Genomic DNA, 14,252 nt, shown 5'->3' on the forward strand with positions numbered 1-14,252 from the left:
ATGTCTCGTTACTGGTTAATGCAAAACCCCGTTACCATTGCCACAACAGAACGACATGTATTCACATGCATCGATTAACGACATGCAACGATCGGAGGGATGAGGACTGGCACGCTGACATCCGGCCACATATTCCTCAGCGGTATGGGTCAGGGGACGAAACGCGTTTTGCCTGTCTAGGTTACACCTACGCCTGGCTGTCCGAAATCTGCCAGGAGCTGTCTGGAAGTCAGCTATGGGGGCAGTTTTATGGCGAGGAAGCAGCACCCTCATGAATGTTTCTGAAATTATCTGTCACACGGCTGTGCGTTTTTGATGACGTCGCTGCAAAACTAAAGTCGTTTCCGAAATAACCCGACTAGACTCACATCGCGCGCGTGTAAGAGACATTGAGAACGTTGATCACACGGAGACATGATCCAGTAGTGAGACTAAATCGCAGACGACGGTGTTGAGAGTCCACGTAGATGAAATAGGAGAAATCGAGCCGTTTGTTTGAGGAACGCTTGATCGTCTTGGATACCATTACAGAACGCGGAAATTCAGATCATGGACGTACAGGCGACAGACTACACTCAGTGACACTCATCACGTCACCACAAGGAATGCCGACTATTGCCATCACATCATCAGTTCTTGCGGTGGTCTGGTCCTTCCGCCTGGTCGCCCAGTGTCGGTCACCGGCCCTTTATTTGGGCATCGGTGTGGTGCGCAGGTACTCCTTGCCCGAAGGCACCGAATGCACGTGCACGCCGGCTGGAAACGCCTGGTTGGCCTCGGTCGCGCTTAGGAACGGCACCACGAAACACTTCTCTCCCACCTGGAACGGGACCAGTGACCGCGCTCAACCCCGGGCAGCAATTGCGTTCGCCTCCGCGGCGCAAGGATCCCAGTTCTGCAATCATACACGCTCGTATGCAACAAGCACCTCGCGGAATTGCGTACATGTTCAGAAGCCAGTGCCAAGCCTCTCGTCACGCGTCTCGCCTTTGTGTCGGGAGATGTCTGCGTGGATGTGCGCGCGCCGCTCGGTCCGGAGTGCGACGCGGAGACACACTGGACACTCACCACGCGGAGACCCGCTGGACGGCCCCGCGGGCACGCCCGGGGGCGCGCTGCGGCTGCGCTGGAGCGCGCGGCGACGGCACTGGCCTGCGATACCGTGTCCTCGTCTACGCAGGGCAAAACACCGTGTTTGGCTGGGCTCCGACTGCCGTCGAGGTGCGATTAAAGCTCATTCTGTGATCCAGTCATGCGTGACGAATGTATGCGGAAAGGTCTCACAGATGAGTGCGGAGCTCGACGGGCGACACATATCATCTCGAGATAGGTCGATGTGCTTCACCCATTCACAACTCGTCTAAAGATTTTCCCTGCGGAAACATGGCGTCCACTGCGCCGCGGACCGTCCTTCCGCCTACCACTCACCTGCCACTGTTCCGGGGTGACCACCTTGTGTTTTGCAGTCACCAGTAGAGATTCCATCACTCGCTGGATCTCGCTGAAAATACAGGCTGCGTAAAACCTCGCACGTCGCAATTGCTTTCTGCGGACATTGGTGCTAGCCTGGCCGAAATTGAAATAGCTCCCGGCTCATAATCCCTCGCGACGTGGTTTAACTGAACCGATTTGCTCACCCTCAGTGATGGATAAATGGGTCGCTTGACATAAAATAGCTGCCACACTTATAGAGTCGCGTAAACCTCTTGGCCATTGCCCACGCCGACAAGTCCCCGCAGAGCGATGCATTTATTATCTTAGCCTTTTCCATGCCATCCAGCGACGACCGAACTAACACTGCACCACACACCATGACACGGCTGTTTGAACAGAGAGCATCGAGTGCATCGCAGGCCAGATGGTCACGTGTCAGGGCATCAACAGGTGCCTGCGGAAGCTGGCTCCTGGACGCGTATCGTGCTCTTTGGAAATCGCCGCACCGGTCATGAGATGCGTGCTTCCTTCACATGAATGTGATATCTGGCATGCAATTAAAACTTGCGCCGGATAAGCAGCATAACAATTTCCAACTGCATGCCTTGGATAGCATGTCTATGGAAGGGAGACAACGCGACAACAACGCGACAGTCTTCATTCGCGGTGCCAAACTACACCAAGCGCCGAGGGAGGTCCGTTCTTAATGAACAGGCGTCCGCGGGCAGATCCAATCATCCGCCGGCGCGCACCGAGTGTGCGCGCGCGGCGACGGACCTGCCGGCCCTCATCGCCTCGCGCCGCCGGTACCCCGCTGCGCAGCGAGGCCGACAGAGCCAGGCGTGTCAACAGGGCGCTCGCTCTCCGTGGCGCCACGCGGCGCGGCGTCCACAGACCGCGACGCGGGACGCCGGCGACGGCGTGCCGCGCACGCCACTCACGCGAAGTTGCGCCCGGTGGTGCCCGGGTAGAGCATGGAGAGCCGGAGGCGCAGGTCGGGGCCGATGATGAACACGGCCCGCGCCGTGGCCGGCTTGTTGTCGAAGCGCGGCTCGTTCGGGTCTATCATGCTGAACTTCTTGGCCAGCTGGCGCGTCTCGTCCGAGATGATGGGGAACGGGAACGCGTTCGAGCCCAGCCCGTTGTACGCCTTGATGTCCTCAATCCAGGCTCTGTAGCACGCAGTGGTGCGGCGTTGGGAGAGAGTGATCCCGTGACGTTTTGGAGTCACGTGCAGCGAAATTCAAGCGCTTTCCATTTGTAACGAGTTGCTGGTATCTTTGCTAGTTCACGCACGTGATCTCCGCATATTGCTTCAATAATGACTGTCACTTGCTCACCACACGACGAATATGCATGTACTAATATTTGATCGCGTGGCATTTATCACCGTGGCGAAACCATTTCCTTCGAAAGCCACTGGGTAAGTTTTTTCAACTGCCATCGCGGAATTGCACACGTTTCTGGTCGTCACGAACATAGACATACCCAATAATGCAAACAAACAGCTTCGCACACGCGCTATTACAAAGAGCACGTGTCCCTGTGATCCGAGAAGGCGTACACCAGCCGCGCGCGACCTCACTTATGTGACTCGACCGGGTCGCAGGAGATGCAGGCCATTTTGACGCCGCGGCGCAGCAGCGCGGGCGCCAGTTTGGCCGCTGCGCCCATCTCGGTGGTGCAGACGGGCGTGAAGTCGGACGGGTGCGCCATCAGGATGCACCAGCTGCGGACAGAGCCGCTGTCACGGACGCTGCAGCCGGGGATCGAGGCGCCGGACGGTCAGCCGGGGGGCGGCCACCCGGCACCGTTCTGAACACGACTCGGCGCTGCTTAGAGAAGCAGGTGGTCGTGTACCTCAGCAGTCAAAGAAGGGTACGCTGGCCCGGCCGTCGTCAAAACTCGTGAAGGGACGATTCTGTTGCCTATACTTCTGATTAATAAAACAGACGCGTATCATGGAAGAAAAGAAATCATGTGCTCTGGGTGATTTCGATTTTGTCAGCTATGCTTTACTTCTGTAAACATCCGTGCATCCCAGTATGACGTATCTGATATGCCTATACTGTTTCACTTTTGCACGAGCTTTTGAACTGACATAACGAGATTGTAGAACATGTGGACATCTTTGCAACCACAGGCGTATTAAAACCTTTTTAAAGAGTTATGGTTGCTAAGCTCGAAAGAATTTAGTATCGCTATTTGTGTGTAGTTCAAGATGGAACATTCCTTCAGACGATGCGGTTTTGACTTGCAGTTATTATGCGCGTTTGTGCAAGATGTTTTGTTCGCAAAGCAGGCCGTTAAAAGACTATTGGCGTGAATTACACATAAAAGACATGCCATCCTGCCGGCATCGTTCATTTTCTATCACGCATACCTGTATCACCATACAGCTTCGCCCGGTGCATGAATGAATGTTTGTGTGGCATTCCACTGGGAATACCACATCTGCCTTGATACGGAATCCTCGCGCTCGATATCACAGACATTTCACGTTCGGTTCAGTCAGCAGTGCACACACATACGCATTCACTATTTAATCACTCCGTAGCACCATTCTGTGGCCGTGGACATGTGACATTTGCGGTTGCATCCAGTAACCCACAACTCAATAGGATGCTTCTTTTAACCCCATGCTCATAACATGAGGGAAATTACGCGAAAAACTATACAGATTATTATGTGATACTTGACCCTCACATGTTTTATTTTTACAATAATCAGAAGACCTTTACATAAGTCGAGAACGTGAGAGCAGGCTGGTTCGCTTTTCAGCAGCTAGGTGCTCATGGCACGGACACGCGGCCACCTTCCACATATCCCGACCGGGAGGTGGCCGCATATTCGCGCCGTTAGTACATGGTCAAAAACAAACCAGCCCGCTCTCACGCTCGCCAGTCATGGAGTGACGCTCACAAAACATGTCCACAGAGCTCTTGGCATGTTTCCCCTTTATCATAAACATGAGGTTATAAGCAGTTGCCTAATGTTTGTGATGGTGGCTGGCAATCCGCTTTATCGCGTATATGAATGCAGGAACTCACTACTCTCATGGACTAGTTGATAGTGAACAACTCGTACAAAAACACCGTGTTATGATGACAGTCAGGGAGGCTGAGATGCTGCAGTGCACTCACGAGCCTCCGACCCAGTCGTGGAACTTCAGGCGCCCCTCGGTCGAGTCGGCCTCGAAGTTGGGAAACACCTCGCCCAGGACCACCATGCTGCTGTCTGCAAACGCACATCACGCGCCAATGGCCTGAACAACATTTTCAGTCAGCGATGCTACATGACAACTGTGGCACTGTCGTGGCCGTGGGTCCGCGGTATTGTATGTCTGTTGTATGTATAATGCATTGCTGTATGTGCTACCATACGTTCCACACCGCCTGGATATACGCATGCATGGTGTAATGCGAGTACAATTAGTGGTACAAATGCGCAGAACATTGTGACACGGATTCTTGATCATTTTTCATTAGCATATTGAACAGGAGCTTTCTCTTTATGCTGGCCTCATGGAACCGAGTAATTATGGGAGGTTTGTATAAAACCTAGTGGTGCTTTCAGCATGTAGAGCCTCATTTCATAGCGCCACGGTGCAAATGAACCTCAAAACTATCAGTCTTCAGGTGTTCGAAATTATTGCATTTAAAAGCTGCTTCTTAAAATAGTGACTTCCACATATTCTGGGAAAACGAAAAGCAGAAAACACTTTGTATTATGCACAATGACTTCAAAAACAATTAACTCAACACTTTTTTTAGGTTGTGGCAAATTCGCTGCTCCAGGATGTCGATCATGCTCATCCGCTTATGACGATTCTGTGGCTTGAGAAAGAAAGTGGTCACGTGGTATCGTGCCAGTATTGCATAGACATATATGTTGCTGGGTGCCATCTTCTGTGAAACATCAAATTGCGATATGTTTTGACAATTTCGATGCTAGAGCAAAATTACAATTCACATTCTGAAAGCTATATTTGTCGGGTCATGGTTTTTTGACCTCCTTGGTATGCGAAGAGCTCCAAACTTCAGCCCGAATTATTAATAAAATAGATTATCAGATCAGATGCATGACAAAAATTGAGTCGGCTAAAATATCGTTGGATGAGTCCTTTCCAGGCGCGTAGCCAGAGCTTTGGCAACGGGTGTGCATGGTTGAAAAAGGTCCCTGATAGTGAATGGCAATCTCCCCCCCCCCCAAAAAAAAGAGAAATCACTGGATATGGTCAATTTGTTAATAATGACATGTTTGTCTTAAATGCTTTAAATTTTCGTGTTCTTTAACTGGAATAGTCAGAAGCTACCACCAGATAAAGTTTGCCTGAACTGCATGCTCAAGAAACTGAAGAAATAATGCGTTAAATGACTGCATGAAATAAATGGCCGGTGCCATCCATTTTACAATGATCCAGCCCTTCCCTGGCGCGGGAGGCCTTCTGACCCGCACAGCTCGCCCTGGATTGACGCAGCAACGCTCATTGACGCAATAACATCTTTGATCGCCGCAGGTGGTCCAAAAATGGGTACAAAAGCTTGCGTTTGGCTTAACGGGCCCATATTGAACTTGGGTTGGAGGGCCAATCGTGCGGTATTGGGAGCCCTGACTGGCACAGGATCATTCCATTGCCTCAATGTGAACACTCATCAGAAGTTCGCATGTTTCTTTTCATTACCGGAGGAGCCTGACCAACGCATGAGGCCCTCTGTCATTTGGGGTCTCGTCCCCGTCCCTGTTAAGCGGATGTTCCCCCGACCGCCTTGGGGCCACTTGCCGCCACAGAACCCCTGTTAGGCACTGCGGCTCCTGACCGACAAAGGAGCCCCTCATTGTATCAGGGATCCCGAACTTTGTAAACCGCGGGCCCGGCTTTGTTCCTGCTGGGGAAATGTGTCCTAAGTGCTCAGACGGACATGGAGCCGACTGTTGGATCCTGTGCCGAGCCCCTGTATAATAAAGATAGAGAACCTTCATGAGAGGAACCTAACAGAAACCCTATGACTGACGTTTCAGGTCACGACACGACGAATGGAGGCCCGGCCTCGAGATCAATCGGGTTCTTGATCTTTGGTCCAGGGGGTCATTCGAGCCCCGTTTCGGACCCCTCCAAACACGGTTCATGGTCACCCGGGCCACTTACCTACACGGGGTCCCCTGTTAAGCACTGTAGGCCCCTGACCGACACCCTCATGATTTCAGCGACCCCGACTTATATACGTCGTGGGCTCGGCCTTGCTCGTGCTTGGGAAATGGGCCTCCAGGGCTCAGACCGATGCATAGCCGACTGTTCGGTGTCGGTGGTCTCTGGCCGAAATATAGGTCCGCGCTGTCCCAGGGGTTCCCAATCGATGCGAGAGGCACTCTCACCGACTTTTGAGGTAACGGCATTACGAGCGGGAGGGTGTCCTTCATATGAATTACGGCCAGTCGTTCGAACTCATGGACTCCAATCAAGAAGACTAGGGGCCTTCTAATCAGGCCCTTGATCTTTGGTCGCTAGGGCCATTCGGCGTCTCTTCGGACCTCCTCAAAGAAAGCCCGTGACCGCCTCGGGGCCACTAGCCGACACATGACTCCCTGTTAGGCACTGTGGGTCCCTGACTGACATAGCAGCTCCAGCCAGGGTTTCAGGGACACTGACCAATGCAAATCGTGGCACCCGGTCTTGCTCCTGTTTGGAAAATGGACCCCAAAGTTTAAACTGGCGGGGTGCCAACTGCTCGATGTTCGTGATCTCTGTCCAACTGTTTCAATTGGCGGATTTCTGGGATCAGAGCTCACGCTAGGCAATGTTTATTGTGTGACCCCCCGACCCCTGCCACCGATCACGCAATTCCAGGGCAAAGGCAGAATTTGGTGGCAAATGCTTAACGCGCCGCAATGCTCATCACGGTCCGTCCTGTCCTCTGACGTCACCTAGCCTTAAGCGCAGCCGCTACCACCGGCCGCAAGTCATACCAGTCAAGAGCAAATAGCGAACGCTTAAAGAGACTCGAACCCACCCTTCCCCGGGTGGGTGGATCCTTAGGCAGGCGCGCTACCCAACTGAGCCAATGCGATGAACCCAGATTGCGTCTGGTCTCAGGAGTCCTCAAACAGTACCAGGGGACCTCTGAATGATATTTCGAGCTACAACTTTCGACAGCTACGACTTACGACTTACGGCTACGACTTACGGACTGTGATTCTTTATGTCACCTATAGTCGGTCCGTCGGGCCCTTATGTCATCCAACCGAGCTCATGATCGCCAGTTTCGGTAGGCCGGCCGGTGGGCCGCCTCTTCGGGCCACATTTGACACTGTCTCTGGACGACTCGGGGCCCCTTGCCAACATAGGGCCCTCTGTTAGGCACGATGGGGCCCTGACAGACGCTGGGAGCCCGACCAATGTAAATAGCTGGTTCCTGGTTTGTCCCTGCTTGCGGAATGAGCTCTTACTTGGACCCACGCCGGCACGGAGCCGACCGTGCGTTCTTGGTGGTGCCTTTGACCGACATATGCGGCCCTTATCCCCTGAGGGGCCCTGATCAGCGCACAGGGCCCCCTTGCTGGCATTAGAATGTCCGGCTCTACGGGCCGGGCCCCCGAACACGACCTCGATCGGCCTTTGGGGCCGGTCAGGGTCGTACCCTCCCTTTGGACTGTTAAATCGGGCCAATAATCGTAGATTTCGAGGAGCCCGAAGGGCTCCTCGGAACCTGAGGGGAGAAGCACGGGCCCCTTGGGCCATCCTACCTGCGTTGCTGGTCGTTTCATCTGTATTCTAATCACGGAATTATTGATCGGTGATAAGTAAATAGTCATCTTTGAGCCAATGACACACCTCGCTAATTCCACTGCGTGCACAGAACGAGCTCTGCTGCACCAGGTGTCAGAATCTACTGGACGTTAACAGTTACGCATACTCACGTTTAGCGGGTGTGGAACCTATTGGTGGAGACTTGGAGAGCCGCTTCGGCTCCCGGATGACCTGCGCAATGTTCTACTTCGCGGTCTCTCGCAGACGACACCTTTATAAGCGGCCTGTTCGCGGCGCGCCGGCGCACGGGTGAGGGCCCGTGGCGTCACGCGCCGGACATCCGGAACGTTACAGTCCGGACGCCAGCCCGAGCTGAAGGTGGCCGAATCACCATATCGCTGGTAAATGGTCAAAAGTTGGAGAGCCCGCTTTCTATCGCATTGATGGTGTCATGAACCTCGGCTGCCTCCTCGTTAATACACGAGTGATAGGCCTAATATTTGCGATGCACAGGTCGGCAATTGTGGTTTCGATGTGAGCAATTAACGACTATCTTCTTATCATAGATGGGAGAGAGAGAGAGAGAGAGAGAGAGAGAGAGAGAGAGAGAGAGAGAGAGAGAGAGAGATAGAGAGAGAGAGAGAGGAGAGAGAGAGAGAGAGAGAGAGAGGAGAGAGAGAGAGAGAGAGAGAGAGAGAGAGAGAGAGAGAGAGAGAGAGAAGAGAGAGAGAGAGAGAGAGAGAGAGAGAGAGAGAGAGAGAGAGAGAGAGAGAGAGAGAGAGAGAGAGAGAGAGAGAGAGAGAGAGAGAGAGAGAGAGAGAGAGAGAGAGAGAGAGAGAGAAGAGAGAGAGAGTAGAGAGAGAGAGAGAGAGAGAGAGAGAGAGAGAGAGAGAGAGAGAGAGAGGATAGAGAGAGAGAGAGAGAGAGAGAGAGAGAGAGAGAGAGAGAGAGAGAGAGAGAGAGAGAGAGAGAGAGAGAGAGAGCAGAGAGAGAGAGAGAGAGGAGAGAGAGAGAGAGAGAGAGAGAGAGAGAGAGAGAGAGAGAGAGAGAGAGAGAGAGAGAGAGGAGAGAGAGAGAGAGGAGAGAGAGAGAGGAGAGAGAGAGAGGAGAGAGGAGAGGAGAAGAGGAGAGAGAGAGAGAGAGAAGAGAGAGAGAGAGAGAATAAGAGAAGAGAGAGAGGAGAGAGAGAGGAGAGAAGAGAGAGAGGAGAGAGAGAAGAGAGGAGAGAGAGAGAGGAGGAGAGAGCGAGAGAGAGAGAGAGAGAGAGAGAGAGAGAGAGAGAGAGAGAGAAGAGAGAGAGAGAGAGAGAGAGAGAGAGAGAGAGAGAGAGAGAGAGAGAGAGAGAGAGAGAGAGACTATTTCAGATTGTTGGTCAAGTGAGATGCCTTTGGTCGTCACCAGCCGGCTTCTTTACTCACACAAATTTTCGGGTCATGGAAAGGCAGAAAAGAACTGAAGTCGATTTGGGAACTACGGCAGCAACGTTCACGGCGCAGCTGTTTCATTTGATGGTGAAAAAGCTGCGACAGTCATTTGCATAATGTGTCTATCGCCTTAGGTTGCAGCGGATCCGACGTCGGGCAGACCGGTTGTTCTGAGTATTCGACGGTTGAGAATCGGCCATTGAAAAGAACGAAACGGAGTTCTTCATCTTAGGGGTGAGAAAGTAGCTGGATGAAGTAGGCAATGCCAGAGATGAGTCTGGGAACTGAGTTACTGTTTCTGGGCCCCACGTTTTTAATAATCATGGAACTTGATGTCCCAGAATTCTACTGGATCGATTACACTCGGCTCTTATATACATTTTGGTGGGGTGAGATTTATTTGCCATGCAATGGGAGGGTAAATAACTTACTGTTGAGGTGTTAAATCCTTTCAATAAGGTTGCATGTGGGTCTTCTTGATGAGCAAATTGACAATTGACATTTTGTGGATAATATCAGTAGGGAACTACATGAGACCACTTCAGTTTTTCATGTTGCTTTTGCCATCTGATTGTTGTTTACAGGATTGGTATTGATATTAGTGTTTCCTATGCGGTGGAGAAGCTGGGGTTCATCAAGGCGGAGGGGCCAAATTGGGACGTACATGCTGTTTCAGCCAAGAAAGCTCCACTTGTCTAGATGTAGGGTGTTATTTTGTATCCAGAGATCTTGTTAGCCTTTGAGTCCCATTTTGATGCTGGTTCTAATGTTTTAGAACCTGTTTGGGTATCTTAACCATTCAGAAAAGGCTAGGGTGTCCATGCCCATGGGCCCATGGCACTCTGCCACCTCCAAGGGGTGGTAGTATGACACCAAAATCCCTAGACTTTGACACTTATCTTTTTAAATTACTATTGTCATGCATGTGCATGACAACAATCATGTTTTGGATGGAGGCTGGTGGTGGATTTCAAGGCTTTAGCCCCAGTAATGCTGTGACAAATTATATGGAACTTGTGGCATTTGACAAGTGAAAATGCCTTTGAGACCTGAACCATGGGCAGGCTGCAGCACTGATGTGCTGAATTATTTGTGTGTTTCTCTGGAGGTAAAATAAGCTTGCATATGCACATAAAGTGTTGATATCAATGCATATTAGGCTTAACTGGATAAGCTGATGCTCTATTGCCTGCAAACAAATTGTGTTATTGCAAGACTATTTGTTGAGTATGCAGTCCTTCACAGATATGTTTTGTAGAGTTGATCAAACACAACTTTCAAAATTTTGCTGAAAACAGAATAGGGGCACAACTTCAAAGTGATCCAATATATAATGATATGAGCTGAATTAAAGTTACAGTTGCAATGAAGGCTGTGACTGCACTACTGTTATGTGCAGTTCTGGATATCCACCAAAATGTTATTGTCTGTGGTCATTGCATATATGGGATCAGCTTCCACAATCAAATGCATGAAATGTGTTATTCTTACTTATTTTTTATATTGCTGAACCAAGTCACATTCTGAACACTGACACTGGGATGCTGAACCTGCAAATGTTATTGCTCACAAGTCATAATTTTGCATGTGGTGACAATTTTTTGCATGTGAAATTGCATCAACTTGATTGGGGGGGGGAAATTCTTGAGTTACTGCTACCTGTTAACAAACATCTTGAGACAAGATTCCTTTTATGTATTTTATGTACCATATATTATTTATGTCATTATGTCCATTTTAGTATTTGTGGTGACATCAGTGTCCAGCCATGGCTTTCATCTATACTGTATGTGACTGAAAGCTCAAAAGCCATCGATATATTTCCATGCAAGCATGCCGAATCTGATTCTCACTCAGTATTATCTGCATTACCCAATAAGCATGTGAAACCATGTGTCTTTGTCATTAACAAAAATGACAGTGATAGGCTAAGTGGAACAATTATCCTGCCTAAGTCCCCTTGTATCATGTTTTCAGAAGCAGCACGCTGTTGTCAATGGCTCTTCTTCTTCGTCAGCTGTTGAGCAAGCTCCACCCAGTGCAAAAGTGTCAGCTGGTCGGCAGGGCTTTCTCCAGAGATTTTGCGGTAGCAAGTCGACTTTCCGCGGCGCTCGTGACATCGCATGACAATGCCCCTGGCCAGCTAGTCGCGCCGGAAGCGCCGCGGTTGTCGGCCGCGCGGCGACTGCACACCTCCGGCCGCCAGCGCGGCAAGGTCATGCCGTTCCTGCTGTCCGACATCGGCGAGGGCATCGTGGAGGTGGTGGTCAAGGAGTGGTACGTGAAGGAGGGCGACACGGTCAGCCAGTTCGACAGCTTGTGCGAGGTGCAGAGCGACAAGGCGTCCGTCACCATCACCAGCCGCTACGACGGTGTCATCCGCAAGCTGCACTACAGTGTCGACGACATGGCGGCCGTTGGCCGGCCGCTGGTCGACATCGAGACGGAGCCGGGCTCTTCTGACTCGGAGGACGAGGTGCAGGAGCGCGATGCCATCGAGGTGGTGGGCGGCGAGCACTACACGCTGCCCATTCCGGCTAAGGTGCTCACGACGCCCGCCGTGCGCCGCATGGCCATGGAGAACAGCGTCACGCTCAGTGAGGTGAAGGGCACTGGCAAGGACGGCCGCGTTCTGAAGGAGGACCTCATCCGGTTCGTGGGGGAGCGCGGCATGGGCAAGCCGCCGAAGGTGCAGGACTCGGGGGAGGCGAAGCCGCCGCAGCCGGCGGCGGTGAGGCGGGCTCCAGCCGACTCGGCGGTTCCGGCCGATTCGGTGGCTCCGCTGTCCCTGCCAAAGACCGCTAACGTCATGCTGGCCGAAGACAAGACGACTCCTGTGTCGGGCTTCACCAAGGCGATGGTCAAAGCCATGAAGCTGTCGATGACCGTGCCGCACTTCGGCTACTGCGATGAAATAGAAATGACGGCACTGGTGAATCTGCGTCCGACGCTAAAGAAAAGCGCCGAAGCGTTCGGCATCAAGTTCTCCTACATGCCGTTCATCATCAAGGCATGCTCGATGGCGCTGCTGCATTTCCCCGTGCTCAACGCGTCAGTGGATGCCGCCTGCGAGAAGATCACCTACAAGGCCAGCCACAACATCGGCATCGCTATGGACACGCCGAACGGCCTAGTGGTGCCAAATGTGAAGCAGGTGCAGCGGCTGACGCTGCTGGAAGTGGCGCAGGAGCTGAACCGGCTGCAGGCGCTAGGCGCACGCGGCCAGCTAAGCGCCGGCGACCTCGCCGGCGGCACGTTCTCCCTCTCCAACATCGGCGCCATCGGCGGCACCTACGCCAAGCCGGTGATCGTGCCGCCCGAGGTGGCGATCGGCGCGCTGGGTCGCATCCAGAAGCTGCCGCGCTTCGCTGCGGACGGCTCCGTGGTGGCAGCGCACGTCATGCAGGCCTCCTGGTCGGCCGACCACCGCGTTATCGACGGCGCCACCATGGCGCGCTTCTCCAACATGATGAAGGCCTTCCTGGAGCAGCCCACCACCATGCTGATGCAGATGAAGTAGGCGCGAGGAGCCGGATCGCGCCGGCGGCAAGGAGTGCTCAGTGACAATGTCTTGACACTGTCCACTTGTCCGGGCGCCGTTCGCCGTAAACGGCCGGGACGGGGTTCTCGGGTTTCATGAAAGCAGCCTGTGCGCGTGCCGAGTCGGCGGCGGGCCTGTGAAGCGGCGCCAGTGCTGGGAATGACGGGTATGGGACCTTTGCTCTGTTTACACTCAAGTACGCCACGCGAGACCCAGCGGTCGCGGGTCCGGGCTGGAGGTGCTCCAGACGTCGGACGGCTTCCATCTGAATTTAGCGGGACGGCTGTGCTGGCCGGTTCTTGCGTTAGGAGGCCAGAATTGACGGGGCCATGTGCGCGGTCGGGACGCAGTCAGGGATCGCTCCCGGCCTGCGTCTGTGCCTGGATGTTCGAGCCAACTAAGTCCAGGCGCGGATATTCGGGTCAGTTGTCGAGGAAGAAGGCCGCTGCCATGATCTGACGCTGCGCGTTTAACTTACCTGGCCCCTGAGTGAGAGCCTATATTGCGGGCAATCTAGAACCCAGACAGAAAATAGTGCAACGCTGTTTGCACAAGATGAACCGATGTGAATGGTTAGCTTTTGAATATGCCCTGTGAGAGACATGTTCTGGTGTGTGCTTTTTTTAGTAAAGCTGTGCTTGTTTTGTCAGATTTACCTTGTCCGTGGCTAAGTGCAATATTTTGGCGTTGCCGGTCTCGTAAAATGTGATAGTTGCCTATTGTCGGGTCGTTTTCCATGAATGTCTGCTGATACTTTAAGACGTTTGTGGGGTGCCGGGCTGGTGATAGGTATATTTCATGTGTGTGTGTGTGTTTGCTAGTCCGGGGAGCCTACCACATCGTGTAGATGTTTTTCAAGGGGGCGTCGGAGGAGTACTGGATGTGTTAGTACGTAGTAAATCGTCAGATGGCGCTGAAGAACAAATGCAATAACACACGCAGTCTCGGTTTTGACTGACGCTTTTTTGGCAGGCGAGTGGCAATGCTCATTGCTGTGCCCTAAGACATCAAAGTTTGGAACGCCCTAGTTGAAGCGATGCTATCTTGGAGATGTTGTCATCAACCGCGCTAGTAATCAAGATGTGTGATTAAATTTTCGGAAACT

The 14,252-nt window shown here is 52.5% G+C and overlaps 2 protein-coding genes across 2 annotated transcripts; one reads left to right on the plus strand and one right to left on the minus strand.

Moving 5' to 3' along the window:
• Positions 1–37: 37 nt before the first annotated feature.
• Positions 38–8,432, minus strand: LOC119103500 (peroxiredoxin-6). The gene is made up of 6 exons (XM_037227075.1): positions 8,353–8,432; positions 4,578–4,671; positions 3,020–3,163; positions 2,376–2,606; positions 1,429–1,501; positions 38–820 (listed from the first exon to the last, which is right to left on the minus strand). Exons 2-6 carry the CDS (start codon positions 4,661–4,663, stop codon positions 689–691), a joined length of 666 nt encoding a protein of 221 aa, XP_037082970.1. The 5' UTR covers positions 4,664–4,671; positions 8,353–8,432; the 3' UTR covers positions 38–688.
• A 1,304-nt stretch (positions 8,433–9,736) lies between these two features.
• LOC119103749 (lipoamide acyltransferase component of branched-chain alpha-keto acid dehydrogenase complex, mitochondrial) lies at positions 9,737–14,088 on the plus strand. Its single transcript, XM_037227384.1, has 2 exons — positions 9,737–9,840; positions 11,584–14,088. Exon 2 carries the CDS (start codon positions 11,603–11,605, stop codon positions 13,124–13,126), a length of 1,524 nt encoding a protein of 507 aa, XP_037083279.1. The 5' UTR covers positions 9,737–9,840; positions 11,584–11,602; the 3' UTR covers positions 13,127–14,088.
• Positions 14,089–14,252: the final 164 nt, after the last annotated feature.

This window comes from Pollicipes pollicipes, unplaced genomic scaffold, assembly GCF_011947565.3.
Source record: "Pollicipes pollicipes isolate AB1234 unplaced genomic scaffold, Ppol_2.1 Scaffold_5724;HRSCAF=6776_pilon_pilon_pilon, whole genome shotgun sequence".
Taxonomy (NCBI): domain Eukaryota; kingdom Metazoa; phylum Arthropoda; class Thecostraca; order Pollicipedomorpha; family Pollicipedidae; genus Pollicipes; species Pollicipes pollicipes.

Coding starts and splice junctions, on each gene's coding strand:
- LOC119103500 (XM_037227075.1), bottom strand. CDS start 4,663: ATGGTGGTCCTGGGCGAGGTGTTTCCCAACTTCGAGGCCGACTCGACC. Junction 2,607..3,019: donor GACCCGGTCGAGTCACATAA/GTGAGGTCGCGC, acceptor TGCGTGCTACAG/AGCCTGGATTGAGGACATCA. Junction 821..1,428: donor TCACCCCGGAACAGTGGCAG/GTGAGTGGTAGG, acceptor GTCCCGTTCCAG/GTGGGAGAGAAGTGTTTCGT.
- LOC119103749 (XM_037227384.1), top strand. CDS start 11,603: ATGGCTCTTCTTCTTCGTCAGCTGTTGAGCAAGCTCCACCCAGTGCAA.